Source organism: Corvus moneduloides, chromosome 7 (genome assembly GCF_009650955.1).
Source record: "Corvus moneduloides isolate bCorMon1 chromosome 7, bCorMon1.pri, whole genome shotgun sequence".
NCBI lineage: Eukaryota > Metazoa > Chordata > Aves > Passeriformes > Corvidae > Corvus > Corvus moneduloides.
The window spans coordinates 30,245,476-30,271,622 of record NC_045482.1 but is presented as its reverse complement, the minus strand read 5'-3'; the positions used below and the strand labels follow the sequence as shown (position 1 = coordinate 30,271,622).

General features: G+C 45.6%; 1 protein-coding gene and 1 long non-coding RNA gene across 11 annotated transcripts in view; one reads left to right on the top strand and one right to left on the bottom strand.

Moving 5' to 3' along the window:
• The window catches only part of LOC116446315 (TGF-beta receptor type-2-like), a 30,771-nt gene extending 12,010 nt beyond the window's left edge, over window positions 1-18,761 (bottom strand). Inside the window, exon 1 of the mRNA XM_032113916.1 lies at window positions 18,680-18,761. Within this exon, the coding sequence (XP_031969807.1) occupies window positions 18,680-18,731 (52 nt within the window). The 5' untranslated portion in view covers window positions 18,732-18,761. The remainder of the gene's footprint in view (window positions 1-18,679) is intronic.
• LOC116446316 lies at window positions 1,496-25,776 on the top strand. Of its 10 annotated transcripts, none has more exons than XR_004241134.1 (3): window positions 1,496-10,064; window positions 10,872-19,179; window positions 23,709-25,776. It is a non-coding gene; the product is annotated as an uncharacterized LOC116446316 (long non-coding RNA). The 10 variants fall into 10 exon arrangements; XR_004241137.1 differs by lacking the exon at window positions 23,709-25,776 and having other exon boundaries at window positions 1,496-2,157; window positions 4,173-10,064; window positions 10,872-20,315; XR_004241138.1 differs by lacking the exon at window positions 23,709-25,776 and having other exon boundaries at window positions 1,496-7,239; window positions 7,674-10,064; window positions 10,872-20,315.
• Window positions 25,777-26,147: the final 371 nt, after the last annotated feature.

Sequence of the window (26,147 nt, the reverse complement as noted above, 5' to 3'; positions counted from 1 at the left end):
TAAAGGTTTTTTTGCTCTCCTTTGCCCAGTCAATTGTGCTTTGTGTTATTCCAAAGCCTAGAGGAGATGGGAGGATGCTTCCATCAGGCAGGTCCTGCCAGACAAGAGCCTGGGAAACTGCAGAGAACCACGTTTTCCCTCTGTGTTTGCCGTAGCATTTATCATCAAGGAGAAATTTACTTCTTCCTCTACAACCTAGGCTCAAATTGGCATTTCCCCTCATCCCAAGTACATTTGGTGTTGGAAATGGGACATCTCCAGTCTCTGTGTGCCTGAAGAATTCATTTATTCCCCTCCCAGCAGGAAGAGAGGTGCTGGGGAGGGATGTATGGCCAGGCAGGGACAGCTCCTTCCTCTCCTGCTGTCTCCTTGACCTCCCTCTTCCTATTCAATGAGGCCAAGCTGGGAAATGTGTTTGCTACCCACTCCCCAAGCATCTGTGTATTTGCAGTAAAGGATGGGCTGAGACTTCTCAAGCTCTGTGGCAACAGGGGCTGCTCCCTCCAGGGCTTCATTGCCCGCTGTGCCCCATCCCAGCATGAGATGCTCTCCCACCTCCGGAGGCCAGGATCTGCCACAGCAGCAGGAATAACTGCTGCCTGTGGGGAGCTGCTCTGCCTGTATCTCACAGGCATAGCATTATCTCTATTTTTATAGAAAGGGTGCATGAACCATGCTTGGTTAAGGGATAAATCCCAGCTAAATTTAAACTTCCTGTCTTAAGGCTGCTAAATGGCTTAAAAAAAAAAGCCACTGAGTGGCTTATGTTGAAATATATATTTATACTTTTTTTTATGTAAATATGTGTACTCTAAAGTGTTCAGGTATGAACTCAAACTACAGTAGCTAATTTTTTTAAATTTTGAGCTGTCTGTGATTCTCTGGCTGCCATGTGCCCGAACCACCCAGCCCCCATGGCAGTCATGGCTCACTGTGCTGCCACAGCCCTCACAGAGTTTTCCATCACCAGCTGTTAGCCTGAAGAAAAAAAAATTGCAAAATCCCTGACTGTGGCTTGGGAAGCCTCAGCCCCTGCAAACAAGGCCCTGCTGATCCAGCACACCCGTGGGCACCCCAGGTCTGTCAGCAACATGCAGGAACTCTTACGTTCTTTGTGGTCACCTCTGTGACCCGCCCGTGTTCCACAGCCAAGCCCATGGACCCTTTTAAATGCATGTACTGTCCCAACAGCAAAAAGGGGTTTTTAATTTCTCTGCTCCCCAAATCCAGGGCATGCAGCCTGCTCTGACAGCATCCCACGTGCGGGCTCTGCTTCCCTCACTGGCCCAGACCCCCCTCCCCGCGACAGTCGTAAAGAGCTGCTGGAAGGCTCCCACACAGAAATAAACCATTTACAAGCTCCCATGGCCTTGTATGTAGGGGGGGAGACCTGGGTGCAGAGGAAAAGCCTGTTGCATCTGAAGGCTGGAAGGAGGAAATTTTGGTTTAAATGACCCATGTCAGGCTTAAAATGCATTTCAGCAGGGATTGTGTTGTGTCAGGTTTTGGGGTAGCTGGGAGCAGGGTAGGTGAAGATGTTGCCCACAACCTCTTGCTCAGCATCCTCCCCATCCATGGGGCTGCTCTGGTCCTGCTGGGCTACCCTGAGATTTTGTGGGTGATCTCAACAGATCCAATGACCCACGTCCATCCAAGGTGTAGCTACTGAAACCATGGCCTCAGCTGGGATTTGAAGCACCTGCAGCGAGTATGAGCTACCCTCACCTCCCTGCCTTGCTCAGCTGGGGCAGGGCTTGCAGAATCTCAGGCAAAACTCCACTGGAGGATGAGAGGTTTGGGTGTGGAACAGAAATCTAGCCCAGCATTTTTTGTGTGCAGCCTTCAACCTACAGCAACAGCCACCACACCCTACAAACTCCATTTGCGTTATTTCGTGGGAACAGAGAACTGAAGGTAAACTGGTTTCTTGCCCCAAAGCCAAGCCCTACCACACCCAGGCCTGTGCTCTGGTGGTGTCACTGCCATAGTTCCTCTTTCACCTCTTCAGCTCAACCCATCCATGCCGCGGTTCATGCTGTACTCACACAGGCTCATGTGGGATTGGCTCAGCACCATCACTCCAGGGATACCTGGAGGCCCTGCAGAGGAGCAGCAAAAGGACAAATCCAGGTTGTGGATGCTGCTGGTACCCACCAGGTATGTTATTTACTTATTTGTGTCAAGGGTTTGCTTGAGATCTCAGAGCAGAACATCAGACTTGCCAGTATTGCACTGGTGTGTGTGGTGGGGATCTTGACTTGGCTGCGCTGTGCAGGGGGGAAGCCAGGACAGATGAAGGAGTTAAATATGGAAACAAGATCCAGAAATATAGCGGTAACCGGACAAAATTCTTTGGAGACAAATTGTTCTAAACTAACTCAGGCTGTGATTCTGTTATCTGCTCTGCAAGAAAGGTCAGAGCAGGAATATCTCTTTTTTTCTCCCCCCTCTTCACCTCCTTCTTGTCCTAGGGAGCTAAAAAGAAGAGCACAAAGCCCACTGCAAGTTTCTTCAGGACTATGTGTCCTTGACCCATCAGCTCGTAGGTACAATTTAACTGCCACATCACTCATCTTGGCCCTGATTAGACCCAGATGAACACTTTCAATATTAATAGTCGGATGATTTAATAAAGCTGCACAAGCAGTAAAAGTAACAATACACTTCCATAAACGGGTTCCAGATGTTGCCAAGGCAAATGCTAAACATCAAAATACAAACTTAAAAAAAAAAAAGCAAAAAAAAAAAAAAAGCTGGATAAGCAAAACTTGGAACAAACTGTAAACTAATTAAATGTGGGTTGAGTTTTCCAAAAATAAATTGAAGCCATAAGGATGTGATGTGAGCCAATAAATAGTACAGTTAGTCAAAGTTATTGTGGAACGACAGTTGGAGGGATGGTTTGAAGTCACCGATAGGTGGGCTCACAGCAAGCTTGGCTTCCCATCAATAGGAAGGCTTGTTCTCCTGTGCATGAGAGTGGGATCAAATCTTCTGGTATCTATAACTGGGACCCCAGAGAGGTTACTGAGAGAATATGAGATGATTTTCAAGTCAGGGAATAAAGGGAAAATGATGCCAGAAGTGCCTGTGTCTCTCCTGCAATAGCAGCAGGGGTGATACCACCACCCAAGGACACCGGGATATTTTTTAACGCGTGTCGGAGCAGCCCCCCAGCCTCTCATTGCCCACAGGGCATCCACAACCTCAGCTTGGCCACCTGCAAGACCCATGGAAACACCACTGCTGTAGTCAATAACTCACCCTCTTCCCCATACTGGAGTCATTTGAAAACAGCTCTGCAAGAGAATTTCACTCCAGTCCAATCACTGCAGCCGCAGAAGCAGCCCCCCCAGCAGATGAGCTTTCTGCCAGCAGGGACTGCGGCTGGAGGAACACGGAGGGGGATTTTGTGAGCCCCTCTCTATCACTGCAGCCCCAGAGAGCAGGTGAGTCATCCAGCACCTAACTCTGGCTCCAGCTTTCCCCACGCTGTGGTCCCCAAGGAGGGGGAACCACTAAGGAGCAAGCTGGGGGTGCCTGGGGGTGCAGGCACAGCACATTTGTTACAGGTAAGGAGAAAGCGCCTCGTAGCCCAAGCAATGGCAGGCAATGCATTTTCACTGAGGGGCAGAGTTCTCAAGTATTCTCCCTGACATGCTGCTTTGGGACAGCTAGACACCAGATGGGCTTAAGGGAACATGTTTGGAGTGAGATGCTGGGGCTCTTATCCCTGTTCCCAGCTCTGCCCTTCTCAAGGTGGAAGTGGACCAAGGCCTCTGCTGCATAGGACCTCCATTATAGGACCTTCAGATCATGCTTTGTCTTGCAGTGATAACTGTCCTTACATTGCTGGTATTTCTCAAGGACAAAGAAAAATTGATAATTTTTAGGTCACAAATGCTCTACAGTGAGGTCTATCTCCTCCTTTCCGCGTATCTCCAAGCACCCTGGGATGGGGCTGAGGCTATTTCAGCTGTCACAGAGGGCTGCCCAGCTTGCTGTTACTGTAGTGGCTCTGGGAGCTTCCTGCATCATCTTTTCCATGCAGGTCAATCAACCTGTAGTCCCTAGGCTTTGCACTGGCAGACACTAAGGCCAGGGAGATTGGTTGAGATGCTCTTTGCTTTCCCTAATCAGCAACTTTCCCTAAATATGCTTTCCCTAAACAGCACTTAAACACAGGACTGGGGAGCAGCTCTAACTCAACCCTGCAGCCCTGTTATTCCTGGAAACCTCCAGATATGTGCCCTGATGGAAACACAACCTGCACTGGGACCTGCTTTCCCACCTGGGTGAGCCTGGGCTCCGCGGTGAGCCCTGCGCCTGCCGCCAAGTTTAGGATTAGGTTTTGCTTTGGGCTTTTATCCATGGTTAATGACACAACTACGCAATAACAGAGCCTCTCATAAAATTATTATGAGAACAAACAAATTCCTTCCCTTTTATATGCAGTACTTTGTTTTTAAGATTAATCCAACAGCAGAGTTGATGGGTTCTGCTCTCTCGCTGACCCATGTGAGAGCACCAGGTGATCCCCATCACCAGGTTACTCCCGAGCTGCCTTCTCCATGATGCAACAACCAGTGCCACAGATGGGCATCAGGGTAATTCCTATGCCCTGATTTCCAGGAGATTCTGTGCAGGGTCAGAAGTTCCCACACAGTTGTTCAGCACTACCTGTGTAACAGGGATCCTGGATTTCTTGCAGTCAGCTGGAGGTAGGTCTGCCCTGCCAAAAATGCCTGGTGTCGTTGCAGCATCCTGCTGTGCTACAGGATCTCCCCAGAACCAGAGCTCAAAATGTTGTACTTCTATTTTGGACGCAGCTCAGTTTCCTCCAGCAGACTCCTGTTCTCCAGTGATGGGGTCTGGTGATGCTTTCAGCTGCTGAACCAAAGAGGTTTTTAGTGTCAGGCTGCTCTCCTCCATCCATGTGTTTTACACTGTATCTTCATAGGAGAGGTAGAGCAGACCAAATGAAGCTGAAAAAACTTATTATCCCAGTTTTTGCCTCTGCAAGGCAAAAGCCAATGGCTCCCCCAGGAAATCCATCAGTGCCCAGGCTGCATTCGGATCAGGGGACCCAGGCTCCACCCTCAGGTATGTGGTCCCACATAGTCCTGCATAATAAATAGTGCATTTGGCAGAGTACAGTATGGAGCAAGGAATGAGCCAGAAATGTTTCCTAGTGCATAAAAAAGGACTGATTTTGATTGTGTTAGACACCAGTGCTTCCAGTGCCAGGAAGACATGCAGTATACATTTCTGGTTTGCTTGGACCTTCTTCAAACAGGCTGGTAACTGATTTATTCTACTACTTTTTCCTATGTGAAAATATCCCTTTAAATTCAGTGTTTAGCAAATACTGCTTAGTCCCATAACAAAATAAATTGGGTATGGATCATACCAGCAGGCTTCTCCGGTCTCTTTCAGATGCTTAAATTACATCATGATCTAACTTCACCCACGGGAGGGGCAAGCTCTGCAGATTACTGTCTGTCCTTCTGCTTTGGTAATCTCCAGTATTCTCGGGTGCCTTCACAAGTTTTCTGTGCATCAGTGCAAAGACTCTGCTTTTGGGGTGTGGGGATGTTTCATACTGAGGTACCCCAGGGCTGTGCCCCAACAAAGCCAGCAGAGTCCAGGCAAGCTGGAATGCCAGGGGCCAGTGAGGAGATGCCTGGCATTGGACAGGGAGAATTTGGCCAGAGCAGTTTCTCTTTGATTTTGGTCAGTTGATGTCTGGGTGAGGACAGGGGAGTGCACCTGGGCCTGGGCTCCTCTGTCTGCCCTCACAGCCACTTGTCTCCTCCATCCACTCTGACAGGATCTCAAGTTTCCTTCACAGATTTCACTTTCTGACCCCCAAAGCTGCTTCTGCTGGGACCACCCCACTCCATCCCTTTGGGCCCCTGGGGGTCTGGGTGCTGGTGTCCGGCACAGGGGCTGGCAGGGAGCAGCCTGTGCCACGGGATGGCTGGGCCAGCGGGGACGCCTGTGGCAGGGGGGTTGCAGGGGCAATTATTTGCCATATTGTGCTCTCACTTGTGTTTAAAAACAACAACAGCTAAACTGACTCATAGATCCTACGGCCTCTGAGTCATTTTTTATTTCTGGATTTCACTGCTCTGCCCTTTGCAATGAAGGGAGTTGTATGCTCGCTCTCTCTCTCTCTCTCTCACACACACACACACATCAAGTTCACATTTGTTTTTCCCCTATAAAAACAAAACGATTTCCATACCATTAATGAAACAGAAATTATTTGACTTCGCGTACCCTGGCTTTTATTTTCCATTGTATAAACTCTGCAGATGAAATAATGATGATTGTAAAGTAAACCTCTCTTTTTTTTTTTCCTTTCCCTTTCTAGGCAGCCTCTTTTCGAAATAGCAATAGGGAGTCACTTACAGGCTTGGCTTGTGCTGTGCCTGTAGTAATTAACCCCTTCATCCCTAGCTTTTCCTCTGTTGGAAGTTAGCCACGGCGTGGGTGAAGGCATCAGCAGGTCTCTGGGACTAGGAGCAAAGCGGGGGAGCAGAGCAGGCAGGGAAATGTGGGAAAGGAGGCCAAGAGCTGCTGCAGGCAGAGCAGTGGTGAGTGCCTGGAGCAATACACCCATGGGCCAGGCAGCTTTCCTGGGAGAGCCAGGGTTCTGGCACTGCAGGGCCAGAGGTATCTTCAGTCCTCCTACACGCCCCCCCCCCCCCCCCCCCCCCCCCCCCCCCCCCCCCCCCCCTTTTTGGGGGTTTAAATCAGCACCACCGTTTTGTGTTTAGCCTGGCAGCCCCGTTCTGGGTCACCTCCCTTCCTTCTCACCCCCTTGGGGCCACCAGAAAAACGTTCCCTCTCCTCCACACGCCACTGCAGAAATAATCTGTGGTAAATAATTAATCACCTAATCTTGCTCTTTCTGTTTACAGGGCCGTTATGATTTTACGAAGTACTCCGAGGAACATTATTAGGGTGAGGTAATACCTTACACAGCAGCAGCTCCAGCTGGAGCCGGGCGTGCGAACACGTGCCTGCTCTGCCCCGAGGGACGGGGTGAGCTGCCCTCCCCGCGAGGGTGTGAGCTCTGCTTCTTGATAGACCCTTACCATCACACGCAATCTGTCTGTCTTCAAGGCCTCCACACATGCCACAAGCATTTTTCCTAATCACATTTATCATGCAACAGCACAACCCTTCATCTCCCCAGCATTGGATCAGATGCTTCACTGATGCCTGGCCCGGGTGGGTTGGTGACACTGACTGAGATACTGTTCCTCTTCCCAGGCTGGGTGATGTGTTTTATATTATTTCTCTTGGATTTATTAAGCATTATGTAACTGGCTAACCAATCCCGCATGCGATGCAATCGTGGCTGATTTCATGTCAGTGGAAAGTAAACAAAAAAATTGCTCTGAAGTGGCTGAGCTGAAATTCATTTCCACATGCAGAGCAATTCCTGGAGGATCTCTCCCATCTCCTCGTGGTTAATTTGCATTCAAGCTCTCATGGAACCCGTTAGAAAGGAGTTATGGAAAAATTGCACATAGGACGTGACAGTGTGTTACAAGGAAAAATTATTAAGATGAAGTTTATTTTACTCAAATATTTTTAAGCAAGTTTGTTGATTTCTGCTGTTCCTTGAAATGTGTAACACTTGCCTATTTTTTGTCTTTTAGCTGGGGAATTCCTTCAAATGTGAAAATTACTCGCCAAAGAAAGTTTGGCATTGAAGTTTGAAAAATCAGGCAAGCCAGCCCTGCAGTCCTGAGGTCCTGAAGCCCAGCAGGACCCAGCCCAACATGACAAGGAAGATGTTCTGCCCTTGCTGAGCTTTGGAAGAACTGTAGGTATCAGGTGAGGCAAAAAAATACACCCCCATTAGACTCTGAACTCAAGCTCTTTCAGGAACACTTTCTTTCTGGTGTCATGGACAACATCCTTCCCAGTAATACCAGTTTGCATTCAGAGACGTTGAGCTGAGGATGGGGGAATGTGGAATGGATAAAACAGCAGTGGCCTCGCACTATTTCATTTGTTTTTCTCAGTGTCTCTGAAACTTTCAGCAATGCCTGAAAATGTTGTGTGTATTTCTGGATCCATTTCACTGACACACTTCATTGAAATATCAGTGAAGTTGGTGGTTGGGGGTTACCTAGTTGCATGTTATTTGCATTATTTTTCACTAAGTCCCTGAGGCAGCCAAGCACCGGCTTCACCTGGGTAAGAAGCTAAGTGCAATTAAGCTGAAATGCTGTGATAGACCTGGCTGGGCTCATGGATCATGTAACATCATTTGTCAATTGCTGGGCTGCAATTTGAACAAAAGGGTGGCACCAAGCCGTGATCCAGGGACAGATGATGGTGGTGAAGGGGCAGGATGGGACAGTCCTGAAGGCAATGCTGGTGGGCAAGTTCACAGCTCTATGTGGGTGTCACCACTGCTCCTAGCCTTGTCCTGACTTGCTAGATGAGGAAAGCTGTCCTAAAACAAGGAGAAAACTCACAAGTTAGGGGGTTGTCCCCTCTTCTGGTTTATTCCTTTGTGAGATGAGCAGGGATGCTCTGTATCCTTCTTTAAAAAGATGGCTTGAGGGAGGGCTGAGAATTAGAACAGAGGGTTAGCACAGGAATCCCTCACATTGCCCAGGACAGCAGCTTAACAGTGAGGTTTTTTCACTCCATGCCTGCTGGATGTTGTGGGTCACTGTGTAATTACAGCCAGTACCTCCAGAGCCATTACCAGGCCAGGCAAAAGCTTCCCTGGCAGACAAAAGCAGGTGTGAGTTCGCCTGGTAATACCCGTACTTATCCCTTTAGGCATTTGTCAGCCACTGGATAAGTAGGGGGCTATGAATGTCAGATGTGAGGAGCTATGACACAAATCAACTTCTGCAGCCATCCTGTGTCTGAAGGTGCAACCTTGTCTGGAAACAAGTCCCTTTTATTGCACCTATGTCCCCATTTCTTTCTTGTTCCTATATTGTGCTGTCCTTTCTACCCTGTGTTGTATTGGAAAAGCCCTGAGAGAGCAAGCTAAGCCAGCAGCACAGCCTGAAGTGTCTGGGAGGGAAAAAAACCCCACACCCAGGGGTCAGCCCAAGAGAAAACCATGGATACAGTGTGGTGACCTGCACCAGCATCACGGCCCCACCGCCACAGCAACTCCCACCAGCCCAGACAGCACGCGAGGAGAACGTGCCACTCCTCTTGGTGAGATGGAAAGCAAAGCAACTTATTCAAGGTCTAAGGAGGTGGGGAAATGCTGAGTTTTAGCAGTTCATAAGTAATTTCAGCAGCTCTGCCAGCACCTCTGCTTATCTGGGGCCTTGCAGGGTGAGGCAATGCATTATCGGCACATCACGTTCTGGGGCCCGTGGGTTGCCAGTGGGGTTTGCAGAGGGCTAAGCTGGCACATCCCCAGTGGAAGTTGCCTTCTGATGACTGGAGATTTGCATGCCATGTTTTCTGAGATTTCAGCCCTTTGAAGAGCACTTTGCAGTGATCTGGTTTCGACGAAATTCTTGTCTTAAAAACAAATCCCTTCTCCCACCTCCCACACTGCCTGGGAGCAGGAGTCACTGCCTGGCCATGCATGGGTGGTTTGAGCTCATCTTATTGCAAGTTGCTGCAGAAATTGCTGAGGATTTTAGAGTACTTTTAGGACTGGGAGCTGAATGGCAGAAGGCAAGATTCAACCAATGCTGTTGCTATAATTTTTGTTGCTCTTGTTTCTGCAGAGGCATCAACAGTCTCTCCTGTATCCCAGTTAACTGCAGCTTCTGCAGCTCATTCTCAGATGCAGCAGCCATGAGTCTCCCCCTTTTACACAGGAAAGGCAGCAACAGCAATGAACCAAGCAGCAAAAGCATGTGAGCTGCAAGTCGGTAGCAGACATTGCTCTGTCTAAACTACTGCCATTCAAGTAAAACTACTGTGCAGCAGTCAGGGTTTTTTTACTATTCATCATATTATGCTCTGGAATTCAATTTTCTGTATATTTTTCAGGCTCTGCATGAATCCTGGATGTCCGTGAATAGACGGAATGGAAATTTAAGGATACCATCCAAGTAGGTAAACACGTCAGAAACATTATCTGGGTCACATTTGGGCAACAGGGTTTGCTCTGTTTTAAGTGCAAATGGGTTACTGATGATTTAGATGAACTTCCTGAGGAGTGTTTGAAATTCCTGGCACACATTCGGTTTTCCATCTGCTAGAAGGTCTTTGATGAGCCCACAAAGAGACACTAGACTGGAGCTGCTGCTCTTTGTCTCTGGCTGGACTTCTCACGATTGACCAGTGTGTATTTTTTTGCATTTGTATTACTTTGATTCCCAAAGAGAAAAAGGGCTTGCAAGGACTGTGCGATAAGCAGCTGGGGCAGAGATGTTCTGTGAATTCTCCATCCATGTGCTTTCAACAATGCCAGAGCTTCTCTGCTAAAATCATTATGTAGAATTAGATTTTGCCCTCGTTTAGGCCAGATCTAACAGTAAGTAAGTTGTGCTGTTAGAGGGAACTTGAGGCTAGCCTGGGTTACAGATGCTAAGAACTTTGCCCCTTCTCCTGAAGTGTCCCATGTTTAGCGCATAAATAGATGGTGTGTTCTTCTCTTTCATGCCCTTCTTCATCTCTTAAAAAATATCTGTTAAGGAGCTTGTGTTGTAACCTACCAAAAAGCACTGCCCAATAGGGTTGAATTCAAATTGAATATTTTCCATTTTTTAAAGCAGAAGAGAGCTATGGGAGGAGGGCACGGGAGCAGGGTTTTGGAAAGGAATTTTTTCAGGAACAGAACCAAGAGTCCTGTTGACAGAGCCTGAAGTGCATTTTCTCTGCAAGTGGAAGTAATGGGAGCTTGTGTGTCTTTGCAGTGCCTCTCAAGAGATCCCCCTTGCAGGAGAAGGAGAAGGTTCCCACAAGTCCCAGCCCCAGGGCAGAGCTGCAGCACAGCTCCAGGGAGACTCGGCAGCTGGAGGAGATGGGGTTCAGGGAGCAAAGCTGCTCTTCCAACATGGAAGAAATGGCAAAGCTGGGAATGTTCTCTGTTCACCATCTCCTGCTCCAAGATCTCATCATTTTGCAGTAGCTGCTTGTCTTTTCAACTCAGCATCCCGCCTCTGGACACCTCCTGAGACATGCCATGGTCTGGAAATGCTAAGCAGCACTTCTGCACAAGAGCTGCCTCCCAAGCCACAGCCTGTTGCCAAGCTGATAGCCCTGGCAAGGGTGAAAGGAAGGCTCAGATGTGATGATGCTGTTCTACAAACAGGTGAGCACAGGGCACATATACAAAACCACAGTAAATGTTTGCTGAGGTCTCACTCCCAAGCTAATGGCTTCTGCCTCTGGTGGGAATGTCTGCATTTTCTTTCACTGAGTGCCTCTTGACATACTAAAGACATGGCAGGAATTGAGATCCCAGGGGATCCTTTGGTCTTATTTCTGTGGATGCTTGTACCCTGGGTCTATTTGAAGAAGGATGATTCATTCAATTGCTGGAGCTTATGGCTCTGTGTGTCACTTCCCATTGTAAGAAGAAGAGTCTTCTTTGCTATCATGGGTTGGTTGGTTGGGGCTAATTTTGGTATAGACCTAGCATGGAAAAAATGCTTTACACAGCAAGACAGTGGCTAATTCAGTTTCTTCCATGCTGGATGCTGGTGCTTAGAATGTCCAAGGAAGGAAGTTTTATCAAGCAACATCAAACAGATGTTCCTCATCGTGTTCCAGCTGCACTGACTGGCAACTTGCTCAGTCAAACACTTGAGGAGGACACAGATGTTCATTCTGCATGGACGACAGTTTATTAAATGCTCCACCTGGAAACAGCAAAGGATCTTTTAAAAGAAATATCTGTACCAGTGTTCATTGTAAATGCACCAGAAGCACTTGTAATCACGGCACTCACAAAAACTGTTGCCAGGAAGGGGCCTGAGTTACTGATTTTGCAGGAAAAACAAAGAAATTTTTCTCTGGATTTTCACTGCTGGGCACGGTATGACTCCCCATTGGCAACAGCATCTTTCTGGTGGAGTACTTGGTGAACTATGGCTATGTAAGATACAGCGAAGCACTCTGGTTTGGGATGCCTGAAGTGAGAAGGGATCAGTATCAAAATCCCAAGTTTTTGCACTGTTGATCTAAGGAAAAGGCCCTTCTTAGTGGCCAGGAACTTCAGCAGATGTCTCTGGGCCTTCCAGGTGCAAAGATGTAAGTGGGTTTTTCCCAGAGGGAACATTGTCACAGGGGTGTTGGAGGAACTGAGGAGGTTAGGAGAGATTTGGATGTTGGGGCAGTATCAGACATCAGTGGGTGTCACCTCAGGTGATTGCTTCAGCGCTCTGCCCTGCCTGGACCCCAGAGCAGGGTGATAAACCAGCCCTGTTTGCTGGCTGCCATGGCTGTGCTGGTTCCCACTGCTGGCACAAACACATCTGTGCTGCTTTGCCTGCAGGGCATGCATTAGAGGGTGTGTGATGGCCCTGCAGGGCTGAACTCTCCAGCTCCAAGGCATGGCCAGAGGACCTGCCATCATGTGCTGCAGGGGCAGGACAACAGCTCTTTGCAGGCTGAGTGAAGGCAGTCTGGAATTTCCTTCAGAAACCTTCAGGCCTCATCAGAACTGAGTCTGGAGCTGTGGTAGAAGCTGCTGGGGACAGCTTTGTTTGGACACCTACTTATCCAGAAAGACTGGAGTTTTAGGTCCAGTGGAGAGTAACTGACTTGGAGCTAAAGGGAACATCTCCACCCACAGTGTGGGAAGCTGAGAGATCTTCCTGCAGGCAGTATGTGTCCAATATGATGCTGCTTCAACTACTTTGAGAGTTGTGGCCCACTTTGAGAGTGGCATGGGTGGAAATGGAGCACAAGACCCTGCAAAGTGATACTCTGCAGCTGCCACTGGTGGAACCACACCTCAGCACCCCACTACAGCTGGAACTGCACATCAGCCCCCCATCTACAGCATGCTCAGGCTGATTGCCTCAAATCACTCAGCACAAATAGTGAAAATGTCCTTTAAAAAACAAATTAATCTTGAATCCAAATGACCCTGTGCAGTCCAGGGTAACAGTTAGATGTAGGCATGTCCTTGGGCTGCTAGAGTCCACATGGGCCATAGCCCTCTGTCCAGCACAGCCTGGCAGACTGCAGTCACAGCTGGACACATTAATGACCCACATGCCACAACACATTTGCTGTAGTATAAATCAGCTGTCGTTTGTTCCTGGCTTATCAATGGGAAGGAAAACACTGCAGTGGAACAGCTCCATGAAAGGTTAAGTTCTGGAGCCACTTAATTGGTAGGAGCACGGGCTGCAGAGGGGATTGCATGATAAGCAGGCTCTCCCACTTCTCCTAAAATTTTGACAGTTACCAGAAGCTGGCAGCAGAGTTTCAACCCTACATGGGCTGTAACAAAAAGATGAACCAACTGAAGAAGAAGAAATATGACCCCGATGGATGCTACAGATCCTTTCCAGAGGCAGGATCACAACAGTTGACTCTGAATTCAGGGATGTGCATGCAAGCAGGGCCAAGACAGCTTTCAGCCACTCCTTCACTTCCCCCTGAAGATCCCTAAGGAAATGTTATCCCACAGTTGGGATCCAGCACAGACATAATGAAGGTTTGATAGGGCAGGCAGCCATCAGTGGTGTTATCTCCCTTCTGCACAGAGGCCCCTTCCAGTGTGAGGCTTTCACTTGGCACACAGCACTAAACTGGGGATGTGAAAAGAGCAGAGTGTGTGGGAGCTGCTGATTTTGTCTCCTTGGTGGGACTGTTTTTTTTTAATAAAAGGATCAGATGTTGCGCTTCCTTGAAAACACGACAATCTATGGGAGAGTTCATTAGTTTATGGCAAGTTGCAACACTGTGGAGCCTGGCTGAAAGCAAATGTTATTGCAAAGAGTTATCACTAAGGGGAGAGGAAAACAATGTCCTGAGGAAATAAACTCAACAGAACAAATCGTGGAGCAATATAAAGCTGTGGAGTACAGGCAGTAGAGCGGAATTCTTTCTCAGAATAAAAGCCCCCAGTCACCTGTTTTTAATGCCAGTGTTTGCTTTCTGCATATTCAGTGAATACGTGGGATACATCTGCCCAGAACTCTGTCTCTAATGGGAGTAACAAGTATCATGATTGCAGCTGGCTGAACTTATTTACTACTAGTACACAAAAATGTCTTTCTGACCATCATTAAATAGTGATAAAACCAGTAAAATACCAGTAAACATCAGTTTTGTGTTTGTTGTTTGGGTTTTTTTGTTAGAAAATTATGTGTCTTAATTTCAAGTTGTATGGAATATCTAAAAAAAGTACCTCTTTCAACAAAGCCCTCAATGTGAAGCTTTACTGATGACTAGACTGTCTCAAGTTTGAGCAAAGCTGGAGGTGCAAGGGGAGAGGAAATACCAGTTTTCATTCTTCTGACATAGCTGTACACTGCCACTCTTCTTAACCTTCAGGTTATCTAATTTACACCAAGGACTGAAACCATAGCATTAGATTTGGAGATGGGTAAAGGTGAATGGAAAATAAGCCATCACTTTTCTTGCTGAGTCTCATGGCACTTGCAACATTGCAGAGGACTCCAGCTCTACATTGTCAGGGTTTTTCTCATGTTTTCCCTTTTTATTTCCTAACTGGAGAAATTGTTGCAGCTTTGTTCTTATTGAGCCTCATGGTAGGATGCACAAGTTTCTCCCTCATGCAGTGGGATGCTGTGCCTTCTGCCAATGCAGCTACCTACACTGAGCTGATGTAGGGCTCTTGTAGCCTGTTGGAGTTTTTTGAGGGTGGTAATTTCTTCCTTGGTGTTTTGGTGTCTTAAATCAATACTAGAGCAAAACATGGTGCTACTTGAGATGGATTGCTATAACCAGCCCCACAGACCTGTGTCCTGGGGTGGGCAGTGCCCACCTCCACATGCTGCATAGCTTGAGAGGAGAGGTTTGTTGGCTGCTCTGGCTCATCCTTGGACCAGAAAAGCTCTTTTCTACAAATGCCTGTAAAATGGAGCATCACTCTTCCTTTGTCTTTTTCCTTCTCTCGTCCTCTCACCAGCTCAGGCTTGACCTGTTTTCCTGAATTGTGTGTCCACTGGTATTGGGGTGCAATCCCAATATCTCCCCTGCCTGAGGAGTGGGCAAGCATTTTGGTGGCACTACAGCCCCTGATTTTAGCTCCGGTGACCTCAGAAATAAGAGGCCAACTTCTTGAACAATCTGCCTGAGGAGCCTGGGATAGGTCAGAGATTTCTTGAGCAGATCAAAAGCCAGAGATGCTTTTCTGACAGCCCTGGAGCTCCCTGTCCTGATTTATGAATTCTATACGCTCTATATATTTAGCTGAAGAGGCTCACTGGGGGAACAGTTTTTGCAAGCAGGAAAGAGAATGTGACTTCAGAAAGCCACTGTCTGCCAGGAGACAACCCCTCAAAAGCACTCTCTGTAGAGCCATCAACCATGGCAAAAGGAGCCCAGGAGACTTGGTAAAAATATCAGGATATTTTAGCAGACCAGCATTTTTAACAGAAGACCAAGTTTTGGGGAAGCACACTCAAACCCCAGGAAGTGGGAGGTCTGGACTTAGGGTAGCAGACCTGCAACCTCACCTCATTTCAAAAATCTTCTTTCTCTTTCTTTGGAGCCTCATCAGAGCCCAAGGGGTATATCTTGCTCTCCCTTGGTAAGTGCTGTGTGCCTTGGCAGATCTGGAGCTTCATGTCCTCTTTTGGAGGCTGGATGCACAAAGACTCTGCTTGGCTCCTGAGGCTGTTCACAGCCCTGAGAGCTGTTGTCACACCAGTGACACTCACATTCTTGAGGTCCTCTCTGTGAGATGAGACAGTGCTCAGCTCCATGCCTGTTTGTCCGGATGTGAGCCCTGTTCCTGACAGATGGAGCACAAGGGATAATTTCCCAATATTAGTAGAAAATGGCAGGAAAACTCCTAATTCTTAATTTTAAGGCCAAAGTGTTTCCATGTGCACAATACAGTAATCCTGATATCAAGTCTGTTTCTGTTTAGGTTATAGAGGTCCAAGCAGGTAGTCTTGCAATCTTGAAGGCTTTGAGCAACAAATATCCACCACATCCCAAGCCTGAGTAATTACCTGCTGGAACAACTTTACTGTGTGGTGCTCTAACACAAAAGTGCCTCATTTTGGCTTCCAGTGTGTACATCTTGTTTTATCTCTGTTCCATAGAAAAGGAAGCCCTCTGCCAGAAAACATCTTCCCAGGACCCAGCTGTAGATGGCCAGCTCACTTCTCAGCTCTCTCCTGGTCAAACTAAAGGCACTGAAAGCCTTCATTTCCCCATCCTGTAAGACAGTTTTCCAATTCTGAATGATCCTTGTATTTTCTTGTCCCAGTCTAGTTAAAATCCAGGGCTGTCCCAGCTCTCTGTCCTGGAAGGATTCTCTGCTCACCTGTGTGAGAGTTTGTGTTAGCAGTGGTGAAACTACAGCTCCTGTCTGCACCTTCTGCTGAGAAAGCCATGTAAAAATGCTGCCCTCCAGCAGGCACTGCCACTGAGGAGAAGTTTAAGGGAAGATATTTTGAAGCCTTGGTAGGGCTGGCCATGGAGAATTAGGAAAATCCAGTAGCTGAATTTCAGTGGTCTGTCAGAGCCCATTTTTCCACTGCATATGAACTGAAATGGTTGGATGTGCTGTGTGATGGCCATTCAGTCATGTTGGGGATTAAAGACACAGGCAGCATGGAGCACAGGCTGGGGTCTCTGCTGCTCTGGGGTAAACTCCTAGGGACAGCAGCAAGGTCCCTACAAACGCTCAGCTGGAGTTATTCTGGGGTAACAGAGCCACAGTCTGGGCCATGTTCTCTGTGGCAAGTCTTAAATCTCTGTGCTAAGAGGAGCAATTTTGCTGCTGTCACCAAGCCAGTGCTGTCACTCTTTAAAGAGAGGCTGGATGAGTGGTACAATTTGTTGCTTGAAGAACAGCTGAATGTGCATATTCTGTCAATTTGGGGAATTTGGGGAACTAGCTCTTCCTTTCTCTTTTAATATCAGTGGAAAGTGGGCTCCTTGGGTACTTTTACTTTCTCAGAATGACTGTAGGGTCGATCTTAACACCAAATGCAAAGGAAGTGGATGTAGTCCCAGGAAACATCTATCACTGATGAGCTGAATCACAGAGAGCAAGCCCTGGCTTATTTTTTTTACCCTGTGCTGAGGCAAATTTTGTCATCATATCACTCACATAACCTTTCAGATGAACTTAGTAATCACGATATGTTTTGGTTTGGTTTCTTTCAGATTAAAACCTTGCCTTTCAGAAAAAGGAAACCGTAAGTTAAATAACTCCAAAATTAGGTATTTCTGAAGGATAATTAGTGGTCTTCTTTCTTTACTGAAAACAACCCAAGACTGTGCTTTAAATAATAACTTGTAGTAATTCCTGCTCCAAATGTGATTAAGTTAGCAGGATGTTATCAGTATAGCATCCTACATTTCAAACCACACTTTAGGGTATTATCTAAAAAAATGAATACTGTAGATTTCCCTAACTTTTTGAAAAATCAGTAATATTCTATGTCTTAAATCTCCCCATCTGGTTCATCTCTGTTCCAACAGTTGCACCCATGGTTTTGTTTGCCTACACACAGATTACTGACCGATCATTCTTTTATTCCCTAGTCTTGTAGATAGGGGGACCCATGTAAAGTGAATGCAGATACAGATCCTTGCCCCCAGTTGTTTCATTTGGATGCAAAAATACTGGAGTTATAATCCTCCTTCATCACTTTGAGCAAAGAGTGATTTTAGTTGCACTGAAATTTCTACAGCAAGGGCAAGAGGTCTGTGTTTGTAAGAGTTCACTTTAAAAAGCAGTGTCCACGCAAATATATAAATACGTGCTTTGTAGGGATATATGCATGTATACACATACATAGGCTCTGCATATACAGAAAGACACACACACATACTTAGGAGATGTGTATATAACACTCACTTATATACAAATCCATTCCCTGTTATGAAACAATCATCAAGATATAAACAAGAAAAAGTTAAACCATGGATGGGCACATTTTCAAGTGCTGCTGGAGGGTTTTATCTACAGTATTGAAGAAGTGCTATCAAAACTGAAACAGGGCACTTATTACGAAGAAATCTTTACGTAAGTGCTGGAAAGGTTTGCTGAATAACCAGATGTTGTTGCAAAGACACTTCTCCTCCCCCTCTCCCCACTTCTTTCCTTCTTTAATAGTTCGATTAATTCTGCGCATAAACCAGGGCTGATAAAAGTTCTAAGCTGCAAACTTCACCACATCTGGACACTGTCGAAGCCAGATCGTTCAGCGGTGCACTTCAGTTGCTTTTAATCTCCCTCAATAAAATAAAAATTTCCAACAAGTAATGCTGACCTATATATATTTTTGCACTGTAAACACTGACATCTGTGAGCAGCTCCAAGTGAGCACGCAGCACTTTCCACCAAGCAATCGCTCGCCCTTCGCCATAAGAAATACGCAGCTCATGCAGTCGTAGCAGAGTATTCTACTAAACCCTCTGCTATTTCCAATCCTCTGGCTAATTGCTGTCAGGGGAGAAATCAAAGATTAGCTGTTTTGCTGGAGGAAGGAAAAATAAACCACCTCTCTGAGTATGTTGCTTAACATTGCCTAACCAGAAATGTTTTTCTACTCACACAAGGAGAGCAGCAGTAAGGAAAGCAGACCCGGTCTCCTCCAGTACCCCATTTCTGGATCCCACTGGCAACCAGAAGCCCGGCTTCACGGCGTTGACCAAGTCATCCTCCCTCGGTGGAGCCAGTCTCCTGCGTTTCTGCTGTCAAGCCCGGAGCCCCTCTTTGCGAGGCTCCCGGCTCAGGCTTGCCGGGAAGGCGGATCCAGCCGCTAAAGCCCAGCTGTGCGTGGGGTCCGCCCAGGAACTGCAGTTTATGAACAAACTAAGCCTGACTCTCCTCTCGAAATATATACAAATATGAGAGGGGGGAGCTGGGGGAAGAAGTCAGGCTCTGAGAAAAAGAGTTTGATTTTTTTTTTTTCCCCGATGTCAGTGCGGAGCTGCTCCTGGCTCCATACGGCCCGAGGATCTTTGAAGGGGACCTAAAGCCTGCTGCATGCATCTAATCAAAAAGGCATGGGTACTCCTGCATGAGTCTTTCATCTGAATAAAGCACGAAAGGTAATGCCTCAATATGCTGAGCTGCCATTAATTCACTGCTTCCCCCCTCTATTTTAGAAATTATCTTTTAAATAAGCTTCAATGAGCTATATTTTTAATTGGGATAATTAGAAGTTTTAGGGCAGCTTTTTCAGAAAGACCACATCAGTGTGAGCTTAGCCTAAAATAGGTGCTTGCGACCCATTAAAGCAGCAGGATTTGAACATATACTTATATGTTTTCCTGAATCAGGGCCTAAAATAATAACATAGAGCATTTAAATATCTGCTTTCTCCCCAAGATCTCGAACTGCTCTGCAAAAACTTGTAAGAAATATTATCCCACTTACAAAAGGGAAACTGTGAAATGTAGCAGAATTCTGACTTGCCTTGGTGGTTAACGCAATAAATCAGTGGCAAAAGGAGGAGTAAAATCCTCCAACTCTTGCCCTATGATCTACCCCAATCATTCAGATCGATGTATTTGAGTGTGGCAGAGAAAGAGATGTTGTTATTAAGGCTTTTTGCAGCCAAAAAATAAGATAATATTTTATAGTTACTGATAAATATATTGACTAATTTTTAATGCATACACTGTACTCTAATTCAGTGAATCTCCAGCTTTTTGTTTACCCCATTTTACAATGAATTTTTTGGTTCATTAATCAGTTTGAGGTGGATATGTGGTGTACCAATGTATGCCTGTGTGTGTATTCATTACAGTGAATGTTTTGCTCCATCGGAATTGAAGGCCCTTTCTTTGTATCCATCTTGCTGATAATGTGTCCCCACTTGTTTTGGAAACTATTTATATAAATTATTCTGTTAGGGTGTTAAAATGTGGTATCTCTTTTCCCTTCTTCTTTTAAAAAGGAAAAAGGCAAGATGTGAGATGTGGTACAGACACAGCTGATAAACATAAAGTGTGTCTCTTATGCCATGGTGACACACACATGACTCTGCAGAGGGTTGCTTGGTCTGCTCTGACTTGCTTCAGGGTGCCCAGATGCAAATCAGCTCAGCATGTCTTCCATGGGGAAATGCCTGCATGTCCTAGACCAAATATGGCCTTTGAGGACTAAGAATGACCAAATGTCCAGCAAACTTTCAGAAAGATGTTATTTTCCAATAAACACAGTGGAACTGCTCATACTGGAACTGCTTTGTGCATGGTGATTTCTTGGGGTGATCTGCCAACTCTCTCAGATTCAGAGAATTTCAAAATGCCCATGGATTTCTCAGACTGCCAGTTGGATTTTCAGATGTGAACTCTTGTGTGTGTTACAAGACAACTGGATAAGGCTTGTGTTAGCAACATCACAGATTATTCATGATCCATGGGAGCCCTCTTTAAAACCAGGAAGGAACCCCTGCTGCCTATGAAACTTGGAGAGAAATAATGTCCCCAGCAGGAGCCCAGAGGGGCTTTAAACAATGGTGGACATTGACAAAACATGCTGTATGATTTGGAAGTGCAAGGGAAGCATGGAGTATTATTTTTTTTAGCAGCAGAACCTGGGAAGGCAGCAGGAAGCCTGCACAGAGTCACTGTAGCCAGGGACCCTGAGCTGCAGGATCTGCATTTTCCAAAATTCCAGGCAATCCCAAACAACTTCTGAGCCAGACTGAACCCTATAAAATGCTTTGTCCTGTCTGCAGAATAATCTTATGGATACATTTGGGGCCAGATCTCACTGAAATGAGAGCAAAGGCAGTAGCTGTCCCATGCAATGGCATCTCTACAAGGCAGTTGGATGTCTACAGGAAGCTGTGCAAGAGGAAACTTTTGGGGAGCTGCTCTTCCTAAACGGTTGTACATAATTTTAGATGGTGTTAGACCTTCTGCTTGGCAAAACAAGCTGCCATGATGACATGGGCAGGGGTTTGCTTTCCTAAACTGGCCGCTGGGCACTGCCGGCTGCTTTCTGTGCAGGGGGAACCTGCCTGTCTGTTCAGCCCCTGCGTAAGATTGCACAGAGCTAGATGTATCCTCCTGCAACCTGCATTTGTAGTCCGCTGAGCTGAAGCTATTGTAAGCAAACCTCATCTGAAGAACAGAAGTGAGGCTCGGATCTTGTTTCTTAACACTACGCCATGAGTCACCCAAGGTCAACTGGGGAGCCCCTTAGCATGTGTCCCACTGAGACAGGCTTTTCTCTGACTGCCAGCTCTGTTCTGGAGAACCTGGTTATTTCTTAGACCTTATCTAAGGAAAAAATTCAAACTAAAAATCCACCGAAGTTACTTAGAGAAAAGTGAGTAAGAACTCTGGGGTTTAGCCTAAAGTGCCTAAACTCATATTACCGAGCTTTGCTTCCATGAAAGAACACAGTGACCTTTTGAGTAAGACACTGGGGAGGAAGAAGAGATAAATGGTTATTTTTATTGTTGGCTTGTTTATTCCTTTCGGTGTAAATTCCCCTGCTCCTCTATTAGTGGTCTGGACAGCCTCATAACTCAAGACACACTGAAGGCTGGATTTAAGCTGAGGAACGTAGGGTCTCTACAGGGTGATTTTTAAGTTGCATTGTGGGAGCAGTTTTCCCAAAGTTCTCGTTTAGGAGCTGGAAGATATTTACTAGAGAAGTAAAATAAAACTTTGGACACCTGAAACAATATAGCATATGTTTCAACGAAATTTTCAAGCAGCCTGGGTTTCCACTGTGGGAGGCAAGGCTCAGCAATCAAGCAATAGATTTGAAGCTCCCAAGATAGGCACTAAATACCCCTGCACAGAATAACTTCATGATGAACATGTGCCCGGCCCAGGTGAGTCAAACCTGCTATTATTCCCTGAGGTGAAGATCACCTTCGTGGGACAGGGAATGTGAAAGGAGAGAGAGAAGGGAACCATGTAACCATGCCCCAGACAGTGCTAATGCAAGGGCCAATGCTCCTGAGCTTCACTGGACCTCCTCCGTGCTTTCTAGGCCCCAGAGATGCTAGCAGGGGCACCGGGTTTAAAATGACTGCCTACAACAAAAGGTGTTAGGTTTACTTGTTCAATCAGGATATATCCCCTTGGCCCTCTTGATTGCCCGCACAATACATGACTGGACTAATATCTGTTGCATCTGCATTGCTCTTTTTTAATCTGTTTATATCAGTAGTGATGTTGGGCTTCAGATGAGATCCATGAGGGTTTTTTTTGTTAGGAGAATCTGTTTCATACTTTGACGTATTAAATGACAGGTCTAAGGAAAATATCTACCTGGTAGGATCAGGACTTAGCTTCTACTAGTGAGCACAAATCTATGAGTATGGATTTGTTTTTATGTTGTGTGCTTATATTGAACTAACCCCAAGTTTTCCTGGCAGTTAATTAAACCCCAGGAATGTCATTTCTTCTGAATCTTATAAGCATGACCTTGGTTTCACTGTGCCATCAGCAACAGCTGCCTGAGAAAGATGTGCACCCTGCAGTGTGGATCCAATCCAGCCACTGCCTCCACCCTGCATTCACAAGGACACTGGCTCCAGTCCTGGGAGTGTCGACTAAATTCAAACATCACCTGGTGGCACCGAGGGTGCCCATCACTCTCTGGGGAAAGTTCTCATCACCTTGCACTGTCTCAGTTTCACTGGGTTGATGTTTGAGATCTTGGATGTGATGCTATGGCTTGTGATCCCTGCTACAAACTCAGGAAAAATACCATGGTGGCCTTTGGCATTTTCCATTCTCTAGCTACAGCTTGTCCCAGTGGTGGAGTGGTAACCTTTGATGATCTGATGGCATGAGCAGTGCAATCAAATCCAGCACTGCATCCTGAGGGACACAGCCATACCTTCTTTGGGCACAGGTGGCCTTGTCTGCTTTGCCACAACCTCTTCTCCTCAGCCCTGTTCTCCAGCCTTTCAGCTAATGCTTGTTTCAGTAGCCACACAGGATAATTGCATTTTCTAAGTGATGCTTGACTTTTACTGGAGTCTTTGCATAGTCCAGATACACTGGCCTGAGTTCTAACTTCTCACAGACTGTGTGTAACAGGTTCCTTGACCAAAGCTGCATCAAGATTAAAGGTCTATCCATCTCTACCATTTACAATGTTGTTGAGTTGGCTTGTTGTGTTTTTCTCTTCAATTCTGTCCCAAATCGTCTGGCTTTCTTCCTTTGAAGTTTTCTCATGGTTCACTTTGAGCCGCTTTTGAAGCCACTTTCAAAACATTTACATTCATACTGTTTTGTACAGATTCTTTCAAAAAAGTGGATTAATTTTGGTTTTCTTGTTTTTATTTGTGGACTGAGATATGCTGTTGCTGAAATGGATGGAAACCACTGCTACCAATTTCAGACTGAGTGAAATTGAATGATTTTCCCCACCCCAAAAGTCACCCATATCTCTTTTCCACTCTTTCTCTGGAAAATTAACAAAATGCAGATTTTCCTACTCTTTACTGATTATTTCACTCAGATATTTAGATGATAGAAATATGTCTATGACCAGTCTGAACTCATCTACTTTTCCTCCTGCACTCTGCCGTGCTGAAGCAGCTACTCAAGCATTTTACTGACAGTTCCTTGACATTAATTCCTCTTCTGTATTTTCTTAGGGATCCTAAGCAAGCACTGTTTTCTGCGGCATCCATCACACCAAGGACATCACATACAGACAGATCAGATGCTAGGGTCTTCAGTGAGGATCAGCCTTTGAAGACCAACAGCACAACCTGGCATCACTTTGGCTGCCGGATGCCTCTGGAAAGCAAATACCTTCAGTTCTGAAGGAATTACTCTGTAGAGGGAAGTAGGAGCAGTTTGACAGCCTAACTCATGATCTTTGTATTATTATTACTGGTAGTGAAACTATGATAGGATCCAGGAGCCTGAACCATGGATCAGGAATGTGCTTTTGAAGAGAAACTCCTGGCCTTCCCGCTTTGGCTTGTGTTACAAGGCAGTCTTAAGGCAGGCATACACGGTGTTCTTTTTCAATAGCAGCTAAACTGGAAGGTGTGAAGGGTGGCCAGTCCCTGGGAGTGGGCTAGAGGCACCCTAAAAATTATCAGCTAAAATATGTATGATGTGGATGGTGGGTCCACAGCTCCAGGATGTCACTCCATGAATCTACTTTGTCCTGAACCTCCCTGCTTTCGAGCGCTGGCACAGCCAGATCCTGCACAGGATATGCAGTCAGCAGGAATATTGGCTGGTTTACTCTCTCTTCCTGAGGTTACTGAAAGGCTGCGGGTGTTGCAGGATAGATGCAAAGCAGAGCCACTGCTTTAGGTGTTTTCATTCTAGTTCTCAGTAGCACAATGGTTGTTGTTGGTGGTTTTATTATCTTTTAAATCTAACTACTTCTAAGAAGTTGAAGGATGTTCATTTAGGAACTCTAAATGAAGATACTGATAAATAATGTTGTGAAAAAGGGGAAAAGAACTGAAATATTTCCCATTAATATGGCATACATTTTTTTCAAGGTGTTTTATTTGCTAGAGCAACACAGGCTGTTGAAAGATTCAATAAGAACACACAACATTACAAAAACCACCAAGAAGCCAGTTTATAAGGTAATATACCTTGCTTAGCTTTTTTCCATCAAAAAGGAGTTTATCCAGTGTAACAGTAGGATTAAAACAAATAGACTTACAGAATAGAAAATATGAAATTCCCTGTTTTCTAGAGACTGCAGCTGGAGTCAGGGTGGCTTCAGAGACCGAAGGGACTTGTAGGTAGGAAGTCGAGTAGAGTTTGCCTTCTTAAAGTTGAAGAATATGAGACATGCTGCCTAGTGAAGATGCTGAAGAGCAGGAGAGTGTTCTGGCCAGATTGACCTGCAGGAAATTGGACTCACATCCTGACAAGAGGGGGTACAGGGAGACCCTGGCTGCATGAATGGTTGTGCCTAGTGAGGGAGGAAGCACTACAGCTTATTTTGACCAAAGTAGTACAAGTTCTCCTGAGAGCAGCACTGTGCTGTGAGAAAATACTGTTATCCCTCTTTGCAGGCTGAGGAAGGGAGACATGGCTCAGGAAGAGCACTTTGCTGGAGACTTTGGTGCTTATGGAAGATCTCTCCATTGCACACTGGTTTTTTCAAGACATCTCACTCTCCTCTAAACTCTCCAGGCTGTAATGTACGTGAAGGCTACCCAGGGTCCCAGTCATCTTGATTTGGGTACTTCTATCACTACCCTCATCCTATATATGTAATGTTTTAACTCTTCTCCACATCTTTTAGTAGTATGAAGAAAATTCAAAGGTGAAAATAGTTTTTGAAATTATAGAATGTTAGACCAACAATATATTACTGTACTTTATTGATAATATTGTTTCCATAATAAAAATATTTAGTACAAAGTATGATATCCTGCATGAGTTCCACATAAATATTTCCATTATATCACTGATATGGATCAGAAAAATTTCAGTATGCACATGCTGCAAATGCAAGTGTAATTGATACAAAGTATGTATCTTAATGTACATCTTGAATAAACATAAGAAAACCATAGCTTAATGAAAAACAGACTGTGTCTTACAATGTGCAATCGTGCTTTTACATCTAAACTGGACCTCGGGTTTAGAAAACAAATCTTAAATCAGTCCTATTCAGAGGACAAATCACAGTTCACATACTTGTAAAAAACTTTTGTTTTAGGAAAGCCTTTTGTGGAAAAGCTTGGGAAACTCCATCCAGCTACAGTGGTGGAGGGGTGGGAAAGGACAGATTGAGGTATCAGTTCAAACAATCTGAGGAAAAAGTTGAATAAACATTGAAGACAACAGAATAGAAACCAGACGCCAAATATTAATTCATGGGGTCTTCAAAGGGGATTTTGAGATTTATTTTAATTGTTGTTGAAAGAAAAAGATTAATTTTTGGATGAAAAATGTATGCAAATTCATCTCTGGTCAACACTAAAAAAACCCCATTTCCTACACAAAGCAGAAAAAAGCAAAGCAAAGAAACCTGTAATATCAACTCTGTAATCCCCCAAAGTGGCCTTTAACCTGGGTTTGAAAAGAGTAGGAAAAGAAAAAAAGCT